Source organism: Fukomys damarensis, unplaced genomic scaffold, assembly GCF_012274545.1.
Source record: "Fukomys damarensis isolate Sample0158 unplaced genomic scaffold, DMR_v1.0_HiC HiC_scaffold_1, whole genome shotgun sequence".
Lineage (NCBI taxonomy): Eukaryota > Metazoa > Chordata > Mammalia > Rodentia > Bathyergidae > Fukomys > Fukomys damarensis.
The window spans coordinates 10,656,310-10,672,837 of record NW_022900913.1 but is presented as its reverse complement, the minus strand read 5'-3'; the positions used below and the strand labels follow the sequence as shown (position 1 = coordinate 10,672,837).

General features: G+C 42.5%; 1 protein-coding gene across 2 annotated transcripts in view; it reads right to left on the bottom strand.

Moving 5' to 3' along the window:
* Window positions 1-16,528, bottom strand: part of Trio (trio Rho guanine nucleotide exchange factor) — a 319,992-nt gene that overhangs the window by 165,562 nt on the left and 137,902 nt on the right. For both annotated transcript variants that reach the window (XM_010631520.2, XM_010631521.1), the window contains exons 6-8: window positions 15,221-15,343; window positions 13,034-13,225; window positions 6,093-6,224 (exon numbers count right to left, since the gene is read on the bottom strand). In XM_010631520.2, coding sequence (XP_010629822.1) covers window positions 6,093-6,224; window positions 13,034-13,225; window positions 15,221-15,343 — 447 coding nt within the window. The remainder of the gene's footprint in view (window positions 1-6,092; window positions 6,225-13,033; window positions 13,226-15,220; window positions 15,344-16,528) is intronic.

Sequence of the window (16,528 nt, the reverse complement as noted above, 5' to 3'; positions counted from 1 at the left end):
GACTTGATGGGCAATCAAAATTTTATAAAATTAACATTTCATAAATATGCGAACTAATATGCTGTAATACCTCAATGAGTTAAGAAAAATGCAAGCACTAAAGCAAAACAAAGTACTATGAGAAAATTTAAATTTTTACCTATCAAGGTATGCTTCTTCTTAATATTTAATAGGAAATTTAATGGCTCAAAATTTAGGACAGTGGTCTGATTCTTGACTATTTATTTTTAATCCAAACTACCCACACAATTTGTAACTTTGGTCTCCTTCTTCATGCTAATCCAAAGAGAAATTCCAAAAAACTTCTGGTTCTTGGATCTCTACATTGCTCATTAAATCAGATTCTGAGCTAAGAGTCCCTGGTAGAAGAGTCTTCCCTTGTCCAAAGTAGAATGCTGCTCTGCTCTAGAGAACAGTATCTAAATATCATTGCTCAAGACTGCAAAAGGAGTAACCATCCAAAGGCCAAATAAACATCGCAGAGATGGGTCGATTAGGTTCAAACGTAATGTTTTAGACCTAAGTGAAGGACAGTCTGAGGACTTCACTCTCCTTTCCAACTCTGCAGGACTATTCTCACACCAAGGTTCTGATAAAGGAGAAAAGAGAGAAACAAGCCAGCAGGTGAGCCCTCGGGTTACTGCAGTGACAGTAGATACTTTGCAGCCAACAGAAGGACCCTCATCTCTAAGGAAGGAAGTCAAGCCTGTCTTGGGATGGCTACAGTAAGAATCTCCTACCAATGACCCAGCCCAGGCCATGTTCCTCCTGAGAGGCCCTGCACTGACAAGGACATTTTCCCATGTCTCAAGGGGTCATTCAGCAGAGGGGAGAATGGCCTTTTCTGGGCAAACTTCTTACACGATGGGCCTCCAGAGCTGTTATCTTTTAGCTCTTCAGTTTCTCACTCAAAACCAGATCAGTATAACTTGGACCTTCTCGGATACTTCTGGGATTATGAGAAGGGAAAACCAAAACAGGAAACTGCTGCTGCAGCCCAGCAATGTGCACCTGACACACGTGTTCTGTAGACTGCATGTGGGCTTGGCTTTTGTTGCTCCTGTATTTCACGCCCTTGCAAGGCCTCCAGATGGCTTTGGGACAGGGAGAATTAACACCATCATGTTGGCTCTGGCACTGTGGCAGAAGTGGACAGCGCACTCCGTATGTCAACAGCAACTGCACTCTTTACTGAGGCTTTGAAACAACTGCTTTATAAGCGGTGCCACAGAAGAGAGCCAGCTTCCACATAGGTGATAGGTGGTTTAAACAAGGTTACTACTGAGAAGGTTCATTTGCTGGTTTCTGTCAGGTAATAGCACTAACCACACCAGCACCTATTTATATACAGTGCCTTAAGAGAGAAGACTGGCCAGCTTCACAGGCAGCAAATCAGAAGGCCCTGTTGATGTGCACACTACCTCAGTGTACTCACGGACAAAGAAACCAAAGCAGAAACTAAAGCTCGAAGTCACACAGAGCCAGGACAGGCCACACCATGTGGCACGCACTTCTCCCTTCTCCTGCTCCTGGCCTGCAGTAGCCACAACCATTAGATGGACGCTCACTATGGAGGCTCATTTGAAATTCAAATGGTATTTAGGGGATGGGGAAAAAATCACTGTCATGAGTTTAATATACTAAATAACCAGTAGATGACTGGCTTAGTTAATAAAATATGGAAAATGACTGCTATATGATGTTTCTAAACCGCAGGTCACCTCAGGTGGCTGAAGTCACTTCTTCCCTCTCCTGTGACCAACTACAGCAAATGGTATGGACCCACACCTGGCAAGCTGCAGCCAGCAAGTGCTCAGGAGGCAGGCACACTCCTGCCGCTGGCAAACAAACAGGAGAGACATGGGACAGGCCTAATTAAACAGAGCAGAGCAGGTGTCTGGGTTCTGAAAAAAATATTGGAAAGGCTTCCCACAGCAAACTTACAACACCAAAGACAAGAAACTGCGGACACAGTTTAAACAGAAAATTGTCTGAAAAGGGGAGAGAAGAAGGAACAGGATGAAGGGAAGAATGAGGCAGGGAAAGGAAAAGAGAGAGGCAGAGCCGGTCCCATCTGTAAGCCCGCTCATCTACACGGCCCTGCGTTGGCCGAATGCGCAGAACACAGTGAGGGCTGCACACTTCTGCAGTAGACCCACACCCTCCAGAGCAAGGAAGGAGATTCTTCTCCACATGATCCGTAGATCACCTGCATCAGAGTCACTAGACCCCAGGGAAACCCAGTGAGAGCAGCCTCACCATCTCACGGGAAAGAATATGAGAAACTGGGTTTTTAAAACAATGATTTTGAAAACAAACATCACTTAACTAAAACAGTTTTGCTGGAGAAGATGAGGAAGTGAGACAGTGCGGGACATCAGCGCCAGGCTAAGGAAGTCGGGGGTAACACGGGCAGGTAAAGAAGCCAGACGGAGGGCCAGGGATATAGCTTGGTGGTTCCGCCGCCTGCCTTGCAAGTGCAAGGTCCCGAGTTAGATCCCCAGTACCAAAAAAACAAAAAAAAAAGAAGCCAGACTGAATAGTTGGAAGACTAACTGAACAAATAAGTTAACATACTGACAACAATAGAAATCAGGCTTCTTGCTGTTGGAAAAAAGGGAAAAGCAGGAAAGAAACCTTGTAGTACTGAATTAGAAATGGAATAACCAGTAGAAATATGTTTTTAAAATACAGATAGACGCATATAGATATTACAGTAATTCTAGATGTACATGTGAGCATGTAAATGGAGAGATGGGTGAGTGAGTACACGAATGAATGGGTGGTTGGACAGGAGGATGGACAGATGAGTGTGTAGATGGGTGAACGGGTAAATGACCAGGTGGGTGGGTGTGTGGGTGGGGTGTGTACCCAGACTGATAGGTGCACCGGTGAGTGGGTACATCTCCACATCCAAGTTTCCTGACCATCTGGCTTCAAGGGCTGAGAGGCAGTGACTCCTCTTAAGCAAACAAGTGTTGTAGTCTTACTTCCTACATAGCATACAACAACACAAGGAACAGTTCCATTCCATGATATGCCTAGTCCTGGGGATGGGATGGGAGAGCACAAAATAAGCCTGGAGCATCTTAATATACCAGGAAATACAGGAGTGCTCAAAGGATACTATCAAAAGGCACAGAAAGGGGCACCCACTAACCATATCCAGACAATTTAGGCATTGAAATGGAATGTGAGACCATAACTTATTGAAGAAGTAAGATTTCATAAGGAGGGAAGGAAAGGAAAGAGGGAAGGGCGTAAAGGAGAGGAGGGAGTGAGGAAGAAGTGCTTCTACCTTAAGGTAGAAAGCCGTCTATAAATATGTAAGAAATAATGGACATAAGTGAATGTCATCAGAATTACGACAGATAAAAGCAGAATACTCAGTGAAAGCTAAGCTAAGGTTTTGAAAAGTCCAGTGAGGAACAGAGATCAGTATTACATAACTCTGTCTCTCCACAAAATGCTCAGTAAAAACAATTTGCAATGGTAACTATACGTGGGAGAAACTTTGCAGACATTAAGGGTGGGTGGGGGACTGCTGTTATGACACCAGCACACAAACCCACCAAGACAGGGTGGTCTGCATGGCCCACGGGGAGGACTGAACGCACTTGGTGGGTAGAGAATCAGGCTAAGAGTGGAAGGCCTGTACATAAGAGTATCAAAGACATAAAGGCAAAAAAAGGTGTAAAGATGCCCCATTTGGAAGAAGACAGAAGAGACATGTCAACCAAATGTAGTGCATGCTGCTGGACAGCATCCTGGATCAGGAAACAGAGACAACTCTGGCAGACCTGAAGAAATATAAATAGGGTCTGTGGATAAGACAGTGATCAGTCATATTGAAAGATGAGGAGGAAGAGGGCAGAGTGAATTGCACATTATGTACTGAAAACATGTACTAATAAAAAGAGAAGCACACTTTATATATATATACCACCATAAAACAACTTGGAAATAAGGGTCCAGGGAATGTAAGAGTTCTTTGTATCACTCTAACACTTTTCTGAAGGCTTGAAATTATTTTAAAATTTAAATAATTCAAAAGGTAAAAATTATGTTCTACTGAAAGTTCTTTCCAGTCTATCCAGTTTAAATTAATGTCTCGTCTCTATAGTTCTATTGCAAACACGTACACAGGTGGAAGACTTGAGCCTGGAAGGCTCTTTACTTCCCCTCAGATCATTTGTATTAGTACTAGAAATTTAAACTGAATAAAACTGCACCACAGTAGAGGTAAGTTCTCATGTCAGGGTACCTTGTTTTTACAGAATGGAGTGGTAACAATCAGACATTCTGTACTTGGCTTCAAGTGCCAAGGGTAACAGGCTGACTGAACTGAACAGCTTAGCTGTGAGGTGACACTGGCAAGCTCACGGGGGTTCCGATGTGCGCCAGGCATTCCCTTGCTTGGACCCAGAAGCAAAGAGTAGAACTGGCTTTTGCCAATGATCTTGCGAATGAAAGCTACTCCAGCCCATCTTGGAGAGGCATGGGCATGCAGCTGGCTGGCTACGAGCCTCCTCCTGCAATCAAGGAGCAGCTCCAGAGAAAAGGACTATGTAAGTAGATGAGTGAAGGCTTCATGACATGAACATGTAACAGGGTCATTCGCTTTTTCTACCATAGGTCAGATTAGATGATGCACAGAGATGGTGCACCGGGGGAAAGAAATGGGTGATGTTCAGAACTCATGCAATCCTCATAAATCAATGTGATAAAAAATTAGCAATCTGTTCAACTTTTTTGTTTCACTATAGAAAAAAACTATCCTTACGTAAATAGTTTCTAATAAATTAAGCTAGGCGATCAGTTTCTAATAAATTAGGTGACCAAATTAGCTAAGAAACACTGCATGTAAAATTTAAGAAACATAATACATTTTACTTAAAAAAAATTCTGCCAAAAACATAAAATAGTGCTGGAGGTAGGGATCCTGTTAGGCTAAAGTTTAACTACAGAAGCAAAGAACTAGGCATCTAATTTCATGGGAAGAAGCAGCTGACCGATTCTGAAGCAGAGCAGCACTTTGCGTGACCTCATAATTCACCCACAGACATGGAGGGTCGAGGGGCCTAGGCCCAAGGTCATGGAGAGGGACAGCTGGTCAGGGAAGTACAAGCAAGACCAGACTAAAATGAAAATGGCCAGTTATTCCCTGGAACTCTGGCAAGTGTGGATGTGGTTCAAGTCAAGGAAGACTTTGATTCAAATCCAATAAGCATTTATTCTTTCCTTTATGCCTAGCCGTCTTGCTACGTGTCATCAAACAGTTTCTTACTAAAGCCTCACAATATCCCTAATATTTACATGGAATACTATAGATGCTTCCTACTAAAGAAGGATGGAAGAACCTGTACAGAACAGAAAGCACACAGCATTCCTACCCTTGCCCCATCCCTACGAATATAACCACGATCCACAGCTGACCAGTCTGCAGGGCAAGTTCACGAGACACAGCGCAGTGTTCTATCATCACGTGGCACAGAGGTGTCAAGAGCAGTGACTAGGAGAGTGCAGCCAGCCTGCCTGGACTCACGCATCTGTCTAGCTCCACCAGCTGCTGACCTGTCCAAGACATATTCAGGGCCTCGGTTTTCTCATTTATAGCGGAGGGCAATAACAGTACATGCCTCAGAGCTGTGAGCCTTAGGTAAGACAGTTCTTACAACAAAGCCTAGCAGAGAAGAAGCCAGCAGAAAACATAGGGATGCATTAAGTAATGTAATGTATCCTAAAAGAACAAAGAAAATGCTACACTCAGATTTCTCAAATAGCAAGTACACACACTTTTAAAAAGTGTGAGCTCTGCAATCCAGACCAACTGGAGACAAGATGATTTGTCTCTTGAATAGGTAAAACTATGAACAAACACTCAAATCTGCAAAGACCAAGGAGCCATGAGAAGTGTTTGGCTCTGTTCCTGACTCCCCTCACACAAAGTTCAAATGCTGAATGAGACAACTGCAGATTAACTCAGTGTCTGTAAGCTTTTCCGGGCTTGTCAAAACTTCTATTTTTCCAGCTTCTACTGCTGTATTGCAAAAACATTGTTGACTCTCAACTTAGGTACAATGAGCCCTTACCTCAGAGTAAGCAAGAGTGATGTGCTCGTAGATCCCCTGGTGGTGATGAATGGCATCTTCCAGATCCTGCAGCTCAGAAGGGAGTTCCACCTCACCGCAAGCTTTACACCAGGAGTCCACGTTGCTCATGTACTTAGGTTAAAAAATAAGGAGGGTTATTTCTATCATTGTATCATTGTCACTTTATGTTGAAAAAGACAGTTTTGAAAATTAGGGCAGTTGAGGGAGATTATAAAAATATAATATAGTTACATGTGCATCTCAAATGGCACTGAGGTGAGCTCTCAAGTCTGATGTGAGTCTTGGACTTCATCCCTAAGAGGTTTGACAACAGGCCCAGGAAGCTGCCTTTTAACAAAAACCTCAGATTTCAGTAATCCAGGGGTTGGGGCATGGCTCTGGAGCAACACTGCCCTGCTGTCTGTCGAGGTGTCCTGGTCAGCCTTCCAATCCACGTCTGAATTCACATCTCTCCCTGCCTTCTAATCCCTTCTTTGTGCCCCAATTCAGTGAGACTACAACTCTGCAGCAGGATGCAGCCTTATTTTTCCTCTCACATTAAAACACCAATGGAAAAGGCCAGGGTATCTGAAATCATGTACCTAACATTATGGAAAGCAGCCAGACCACTTTTCTATCCTTTTCAGAGGAAATTAACACAGGAATTAAGGGGAGATCAGGTAAAGGCACCTAAAACTGCTCAGCTGTGACCCTCAAGACTGGCTTAAATAGGCAGAGCCACGGTTTAGATCTCTCCAATTTGCATATAAACTAAAGAAGTCCAAGCTGCACTGCCATCCTGGATTACTGACTATAGTTTCAATTTTGCTTCAATTTTGCCCACTGCCACCCACATCTTCAGGATTCATCAATAGTGGATAAATCACTGACAAATTTCCTAGGGAGATGTTATCAGAATCCATCACAGTTAAGAGTCAAAGGCAAGCACAGAAGGCCTAATTAAAGTAGCTAATTCACTTAAGCCAAATAGCTGTCAACACACTTCCCTGGGTTTTAACCTCTTTCACTCCAGTTCCTCAAGGGCCCTTATATTTAGCAGGGAATGCAGAGGACAGCTATTTTAAAACACGATACCTGAGAAGCAGACAGGAAAGGTGCTGTAATTCTCTTGAAATATAATGAGAGTAATTTCTTAGTTAGTTATGGTATTTGTATGGCCTTAGAGTAGACAAGTCAACTAGGTAACAATTATTTATGAAAATTCCTTTATTATTAATGCTGACTCAAAAATATCTATGTATGTGTTAGTGCTTAAGACCAATCTGTGCAGCAATGTCACCAGATAGCAGGTGGCTCCTTCTGATGGCTTCAAACACCACTAAACCACTCCAAGCACTGGGGAATACTTGCATTGCTTTGTTTTATGGCATCTTACCAATATCTTCAAGGCAAGGGAAGCAGTAATAAAGTCACAGCTCTGCCCCCCCCATACTACATACATGACTACTTAAGCATATTTCTCGGGTTGTGTTCTACGAATTTCAGTTAGGTTAGCTTAGATGACTAATTAATTATTCTTGAGTTCTATATCACTCTTCTTCCATTATTAACTTTTTTCAAATACGAATTGATTGAGGTTAACCATCATCATTAATAAATTATCAGCTGAGTCAGTGATTAATTTGCTCTTGGACAACGACTGCTGCCAAACACTCAACCCCAGGAGCTACAACATATTCCTAAAAAGAAATAAAAATGCTCCTGATCGAACATAGTACAAACACGTATTAGTTATACAGGCTAGCATTTCATAATTTAGTAAGAAGTGTCAGACTGATAAATCACTCTATTAAAATCATATTCAACTCCAACTTTTAAAGCAACTAAAATTAGTTAAGGCCTGGACACAAATTCTGTAAATAACAAAGTGCATAAATTCTTTTTTCAAGAAAAACCTTCAGAATCCACTCGAGGAAGGTTTGAAACCTGCTTTTCAAGAGTGGACACACAGAGAAGCTGGCTTGTCTGAGTAATGATCTTTCAGCAGCACAAACTCAAAATTCCCCATGCCCAACCTAACTATGAAGAGGTACAGTAACTGCCTATGCCTGGGCAAAAGAACTATAAAACTTCCCTTCTCATTATCCAATCAACAAGCCGCTCCCTGCACTCCTATAAACTCCCCAATACCAACTGATCAAACAGGCAGATTTCATATACAGCTTCTGGCCTCTCTGCCAGTTGACCACACAATAAAGCTCTCTTTGAAAAACTAGTATTAGCTTCCATGTGTCAGTTAGCAGATGGAACTCAGCGGTAAGAGTGCTGTAGGTTCAATCCCTAGCACAGAACAGAGGAGACAGATTCTGAGGCTGAGCAGAAAGGTGACTTTAAGTGCTGCTGAATAGAAAGTAAAAGAAACCGGGGTCAGCCAATGTACAAACAGGAAGCAGATGAGAAGGGACATGATTTATACACGTCTGTTAGAAAAAATGCTGAATAATTAATAGACTGGTTTTCCTAAACATTCCTCCTCTCCTTCCCATGGGCTGAAAAAGCAATCTCCAACCTGGAAGCCCCTTGACTTTCCTGCCTGGTCTGCCACAGCCAGCAAACTTCACCCTGACAGGGTTCGCACTCCACCCGACTCACCTCCAGGGAGGAGCCTCAGCTGGGCACATGTGACTTATGACACAAAGGGGTGAACATTTCCAGAAATATGAACGTTTAAAATATTTACTCAACATGATTTTCTCCTCTTTGGCAAAATGGAAACTGGTTTAAAAATACACACACACTCACGAATTCAAACTTCAGAGATCTTTTCTCTCTTTTCCTCTCACTTCGTTTTCATTTCTAGAAAACAGTGCCCTCTTTTCTTTTCTGTCCCATCATCTCCACTGCCTCCCAGTGTCGCCCACCTCATCAGCCCAGGGACATTTTCACGGTGAATGAGCCTGAGAGTGCCAATATAGAAACTTAGATAAGCTCAGTTTCAACTAAAATATTACTCTAGCTACCTTAAACTTGCTTTCATTAAGACATTATTCTTTATTAATATTCATTATGCTTTTATCCCAATTCCTTTCTATTCAATGAGAATCTTGATTTTACTACAAACTAACAATGGGACCTGTGCTATAAATAAAAGCTTTCATGAAAACAATATATACATATACACAAAGTAAAATAAGACTAAAATGGAAAGTTACATGTGTATTATTTGCTTTAGAAAGTAAAAAAGGAATTATTAAAGCACTACTATTTCCCTCTGAATTTGAACCCAAACTTAAATAAAAACAATACAAATGATAATGACCATGTATGTTATGTTATAGTAAATGTTAACTTTATATTTTTATGAAAAGTGAACTTTAATGGGCCGGGGATTTAGCTCAGCGGTTCGGTGACCTGCCTCCCAAGTGCAAGGACCTGATGATCCCGGTACCAAAAAAAAGAAAGAAAGAAAAAAAAAAGTGAACTTTAAAAAGATATTAATGAGGGTCACAAGTCCAAGGTCTTGAGTTCCATCCCTGGTACCAAAAAAAAAAGAATGTTAATGTAACTATACAATTGTCTCTTCCTATGGTAGGAAATGAAAGACCTAGTCATAGACCAAAAGTTCCAGCTTTGGGATCACAGGCAAATCCCTCCCATGTATAGATGAGTGGGACAATTAGACTACCAGTTCATTTCTACTTGAAGATGATTTAAGGATGAAATAAGATCTTATTTAAAGAGCTATGTAAATGTTAAAGAACTATACAAATACTAATGGTTACTTCATCTTGCACTATTATCAAAGTACAGAAAGCCTTTAAAGTCATGGCCAAAATAAGGTAATCAAATTTGTGTCTCACTTGGAAGGTGAGCAGAGTGTCATAGGAGTGTCCTGTGATGGTGGAAATGTGTACCTGCACCATTACAGACCCACTGGCAACCTGTTACTGCTGAGCACGTGAAATGTGGATACTGTGAGTGAGGAACCTAATTTTCACTGAATTCCATTCTTTCAAATTATCTTATTCTTAATTTTATTTGACTTTAAGTGGATTCAATGGCCACATGTGGCTGTTGGCTATCAAACAAGGCTGTGCGGTTCTGGATTACTGTTATAGCAGTAAAACCTGGAAATGTTAAGGTATAGTAAAATCAATTCACTTTAATTCTTTAACTTTTTATATTTCATAAAAATGTAATGTGGCCAGGCACGGTGAGGCCTGTAATTCCAGCAGTAGGGAGGCTGAGGCAAAAGACTGACCTGAGTTCAAGGCCAGCCTCACTATGGGAAGACTGCTGTCATAAAAGGTCTATCAAATGGTTACCAAGGTAAGTGAAGGCTGGGGGCCCTTGACGGCATCTACCAAGATCAACAGCACTGTCACCACATTTCCACGTTTGCAAACTAATACTCTGAGCCCGTACCATCAGCGGAGATGAAGAGGTGAGAGAGAACTGTGGAGACCTCTCTGGAAGGCATCACATCTATGAGGTATCACTCATCCGGTGTTAAGCATGAGGGGTAAGATGATGAGGTCATACACAACACTAACACAAGAGCACCAGACATGGAGGTGCAGTGCTGCACAGCTCAACCAGGAGCTGAAACCTTACAGAGAGGCCACTTCTCTCAGCAAGACCACTAACAACAGGCACGTTTCAGCACTGTGTCCTCAGTCACATCTAAATTCCTCGTGAAAATTTCTGATGGGGTTCAAGGGCAGCCAAGCTTATCATCCTTTCCAGGCTAAGCTATGAAAACAGAATGAGCACGCAGTGCAGGCCAGCACCTCGAAACAAGGAATGCAGCAGACCTGTTCCTGTGCTCCCTTGGGAACAGGAAACTACTTCAGTGGATATGATTTCTTCCTGTCAGCACAACTGAAAAAAACTTTTTTTGTTGTTCAGTGATGGAGAAGACACTCAACACATTTGCATTTAAGCTAAGGAAACATCTGGCAGAGGCATTACTGCCCCAGGTACATGCATGGGGTGTCCAGAATGAAATCCAGAGCACATGCTGTGCCCCCTCTGCATCAGGATGCTTTGTCCCTAAACTCAGACTTGGATTCTCGGGCCATTTTCCACGCACAGAGATGCCTGGGGACTATTGTAGTTTATAGAGGACTCATAAAGTTCTCTTTAATTATGCCTGCTTCCAGTTTAGCTCTCTCCAAGCTATAAATTGCAGTCATTCATTTTTATCCAAATAAAAACACCCAGCTCTTTCAACTTTGCTGCATGTTTGAAATTTTTAATAATAAAACATTCAGGGAAATGTCTCATGACAGCCACATTTCTAGATGATTTTTAAGGCAGGTCAGATTGACAATTTTCTCCTGGTTTATTCACCATACTGAATCCCATCATATTCCTGAAAGAGCTCACTTTGTGTTGTGCTTCAGACTATCTGCCGTCATCTGAGCAGCCTGTCTGGCTTCAAATACATTCCTGCTATCTCAGCATACCTTTCCAGGGCCCACTGCCAAGCCGCACACCTTCCAGATCCATGAAGTTGTCACAGCCCACACGGTTATTAAAGATGACACACGCATGGACCACACAGCTTAACTTTCCAATCACAATAACATCAGATGATCAAATACATCAGTGTTCAATACAGTTAGGATCAGAGGTGGCCAGGAAGTCAAGAACAGGGTGCTTTTTCATGCTAAAGGAAGTTCTCGTTACTTTAAAAAGCCATTTTTAAATTGTTGGACTTCTGCTTATCTTGTATCCTATAATCAGTTAAATTTATAAGATTAATGAGCAGAAGTATCCTTACCAGTGTAACCTGAAAGTCCTCACTCACACTTTTATACAACACTATTAAGACTTTTTTCTCTTTACATTCCACTAGTTTCCTCCCCTGCTTCACACTATAAAGTTCTCTTGAGTTGAGATCACTGCTAATTAGTGCCTTGTGCAACATTCTGACGGCCTTGCCAGAGTCCCAGGCAAGCTGGGGCCTCTATCATACCTTTATTGATGACTTCACTCTTCAACAGAGACTGGATTTAGATGAAAGAAAAACTATTTCTTTCTTAGAAGCATCAGTGTCAATCCCCAAGAATGCAGTGCGCTCCCTCAAAATTATCACAGAGAAAGCTACACCAGTATTTTTCCTTCTAAATCAAGTAACTGTTCTTCGCCAGATCAGTCTCCTAGCAGCTACGAGCTCCTTGGCACTTTCCTACTTCTCAAGAAGAACACTCCCTTCAGTGAAGTGTGAGCTGTGAGCAGCCCCTCTCCTGTGGCTCCCTTCGTGATGTGTCTGCTTAGGTGGGTTTGCTTCAGCAGAGATGTGTGGCAAGTGTCACAGTGCATTATGTGCCACCTCTTACTTTGAAATAACAGCAAGCAAAGCCAGCCTCCGATCTGTATAATTTAACTGCTGTGAAAGGCACTGCAAACTGCATAACCCAAAGCCATGTTCAACCTTAGCCCTTGCTGGCAAAGCCTCCAAGGACAAAGAGGACAAAAAACTGGCTTTGCTGCTTCCCTGGCCCTGGAGCAGGGCACGGATGTGCACCCCAAACCTGGAGACATGGGTTCCTCAGGGAAATGTGTCGGGGCAGAAGAGCCTTTTGGAAGGGATGTTTTCCTGATGTTGTGAAAACAAACACACCGCTGTCCGCCTGCCTCCAATGGACAGTACCGCTGAGAAGCTGGCGCTTGGAGCTAGGGGATCACTCGTGACCACGAGGGGAAGGAAGCCCAAGCAAGCACAGCCTGCCGAGGCAGCAAGTGCCTGTGCCTGTGCACATGCCTAGGGTATGAGCAAAGGACCAGCACTGATGAGACAGAAGACGACGGCGAATGGGAGAGGGAGAGGAGTGAAAATGAACAGCATTATACAGGGTGAGCTTATTATACAAGGTGAGCATCCCTAGTGGAAAACTACTAATCTAATCTAAAACTTTGTACTGGAAGGAACTACTCTGACTACCGCTTGGTGGGCTGGGGTTCCGGACACTGACCTTTTCAGCTTTCTGGTGGAAAATGGAGGACATGTCCAGCAAGGTACTGCGCTCATCCAGGGCTGCTGCAAATGCCTTCCATTCTTGCTCCAGCTGATTTGCAATCTGTTTAATCTGCTGAGAGGCATAGTGGCCAGATTCAACCAAGCGATTGGCCACTGACATGATGCGGTTTATATTTACATACACATTCTGCAAAAGACAGAAGCAGCAGGCTTGTTAGCAGAATGCAAATGAGAGGCTCCTTTCGAAGAAACCCAGGTAGCACTTTCTAAAGCAGACTACTGACAGTTTCCCTATTTTTAACAGACGAATCACCTGGTATATAACAGATATAACTGCTCTCTGGATTTCCAGAAACCCTAAGTTTTGGTTCCAGTTTATATTTTTAAAACTGTAAAATTATAAATCAACTAGCTGCAAGCACAAAGCCATTGAATACACAAATGGGTGCACACAAATACACTATTACTCACTTGTTGGCTTCAAAGACTGACAAGGAGCCAGATGGCAAGCCTCCTGACAAGCAGTCACGCAGAACCAGAGGAACCCAAGGTTTCAGTTTTTAAACTAGAACTGAGAAACTAAAAAATATGTACTTGGCAACCAAAGGCTATTTGTGTGAAAACAAGCTCTCCTTTCTACATAAGCCCAAGTCATCTTTTTGATGCCAACAGAAAATCTATGGCTTCTCAAAGGAATATGAATTGAGGTGAAATCATAATGATGCTGTTCAAATTTTAAATAAAGCTTTTCTATTCTGATGAAATTTGTATCTTCAAGCCTACCAAATTAGTGAAAAAATAAGGATAGAGGCCTTAAAAAATAAGCAAACAAAAAAGTCTATTTTTTCTTGCAAAACATGTTCGCGGCATGATAGTTCTCTTTCAACACTCTCTAGATTCAGTACCCAAGGTTGGAGCGCTCAGGGACGAGCACAGCTTCAACAAGTCCCACGCTATTCTTCGTCACAAGTTTACCGTTTTTGTAACTGTCTTACCACACTGTGTCTCTCTGTGGACCCCAAAAGGCAGCTGCCTGTTGGCACCTCCTACTCTCACCCCTCTCTAACTGCCTAAGCTGTCGTAGTGTCCCATCTTCCTCCCTTCCCACGGCCCTTTGAGCCCTTCACCCTCTGCCTCAAAGCTGGGCCCTGCCAGCCAATCCCCTTGCCCCGCAGGTGTCTGCAGCCCACCCGGATGGAGAGCCTGAGGAGTCACTTGTTCATCCTTTCTTGCATCTCTTTCTGTTCTTCCTCCTTCTCTATTTCTGACCCAAACCAGAACTTAGTGGAGTTGCCCCATCCTGGAGAGAGCACAGGTCTCAGGCTGAGAGCTCTTTTTTCAGGGCTACAATCATCAACTGACCACACATCCTGAAGAGGCAGGGAGAGGGAATACTCTGTGAGAGGGCTGTGACCAGAGTCAGCAGGGCTGAACCATACTGGCCTGCATGGTGGTGTTAACATTCTAACTAGCATCCTTTAAGTTCGAAGCAATGTGTCCCATTTTCCTATGAAGTCTTTCCCTCTCTCCCTCTTCTTAAAGTGGTAATGATTGCCTATACTAGTCTTGCTTCTCTGAATCCTTAAAGAATAAAAGGCCATCTACATAGACTATTAGGAGGAACACAAGACACCCTAGAGAGGATTTAGAGAAGAACTGTCCACGTAGATGGCTCTATGGTGGGAAGTACTGGTGGGACTTACTCATCTTGAGATGCTGTTACATTTTCCTGCATTACTTTTGCATCCCAAGTACACTGTCCCAGTCGGTGCATTACACTTCCTCCTTTTCTTCAATACACAGAAAGAGGCTGGGTGGCCCACAGACTAAACAGCCTATACATACATACGGAAATGTGTCGTTCCCTACATTAGAAGAGCAGAAACCCAGATTCTTTTTTTTTTTTTTTTGGTACCAGGGATTGAACTTGGGTCTTTGCGCTTGCAAGGCAGGTCACCAAATGGCTGAGCTAAATCCCCAGCCCCCTAGATTCTTATTATCACAGCTTTTTAAATATGTTGTAACCAAATGAGAATAATTGTTGATTTCTTTAAATTTTCCATACTGGTATTTAATGGTTTTATTTTGTCAAAAATCATTCAAAACACTATGAACAGCAGTATCTCCTGTTTGCTAAAATGCTTTCACATGCCAGGATTGGCCTGTTCTGCTGATAGCTTACCATGCAGTTCATAGCGAAGTGATTGTGCTGCGTCTGAAGTTCCATGGCATGGGGGTGGCTGGTCCCAATCTCTGTGTAGCTATTTAGAAACAGGCCTTTGTTGTGTGTGATCCAGTCAAACATCTACAGAAAGGAAAAAGACAACCTGGAATCAATGCAGAAAGAGAACTGATGGGCCATACCAAGAAGGGCAACTTCCCTCCTCTGTCTTCTCCCCGCTGGCGTCTAGACACATGGGTCAGCAAATGAGCTTGCAGAGTCTGTAAGAAATCTTACCTAATACGAGGCGTTAAGAAGCAGATACAGAGGTATTCAGCCATCACCCATACTAACTAAAACTCTTGTCTTCTGACTCTGCCACACAAACTGCTTCAATTGCCACACTGCTCTTCAACTGAAGACTCAGAAGTAGAATCAGGGAATACAGGTCTCTGGGTGGGTTTGGCTCTGCCACAGATGACGGACAATAATACCATGACCAAAAGATTACACTCTCTACTCCAAGAAGTGTATGGGAACCTGAGCACTTGCAAACAATAAAGTTAAACAAGAAAATTAACAAGACACAGGGACATTTTCATGATGGCCTTCCTCATGGTTTAACATAGATGCTACTTGGACAAGGCTATCAATTACGGTTCTTACGGAGGGATAGGGCTGCAGCTCAGTGGCAACCACCAGCACAGGGCCCCAACTCTGATCCCCAGCACCACCCAAAAAAATGTAAAAAAGGCTCGCAGGGAAAACATTCATGGAAACAGATACAAAGAATAACCATCAATTGGTCTTGCTGCAGTGTCTTAAACCTAGAATTACAGAAATACTAATCAGTTTTTCTAGAAATTAGAGGAAGAGTATCTAGTGTCTTTCAACAAGGTACTAGTTACAGCCAAAGAACAGTGAAAGATATGTTAAAACTTACCAAAAAGTACTGGATTTTTACCTCAAAACCTCTTTTGTATCAAAGACTTCTGCAAGTTATTACATTAAAAAATGTGTTCATGTTTTTTAAAATGTCGTGAGATCAAGAGTGATTAATTCACTCATATTCATGGCTTACAATGCACACTGTTAAGAATTCATTAGCAGTAACCTATAAGATTTCATTTTTTTATATGGTGCAAAAGAATAAAACACAAGACCAGCACTCCAAGCAATTTTTTTAAATATCCTAGAAAAAGACAATGAAAGTTTTGCAAAACCTCCACGAGGCACAACAGAGCAAATCCAATGTGCAAGAATTAAAAGGGAGAGGGAGAAATTTTGTTTAAAAAGAACCAACAACAGGAAAATAACATGACAATGATA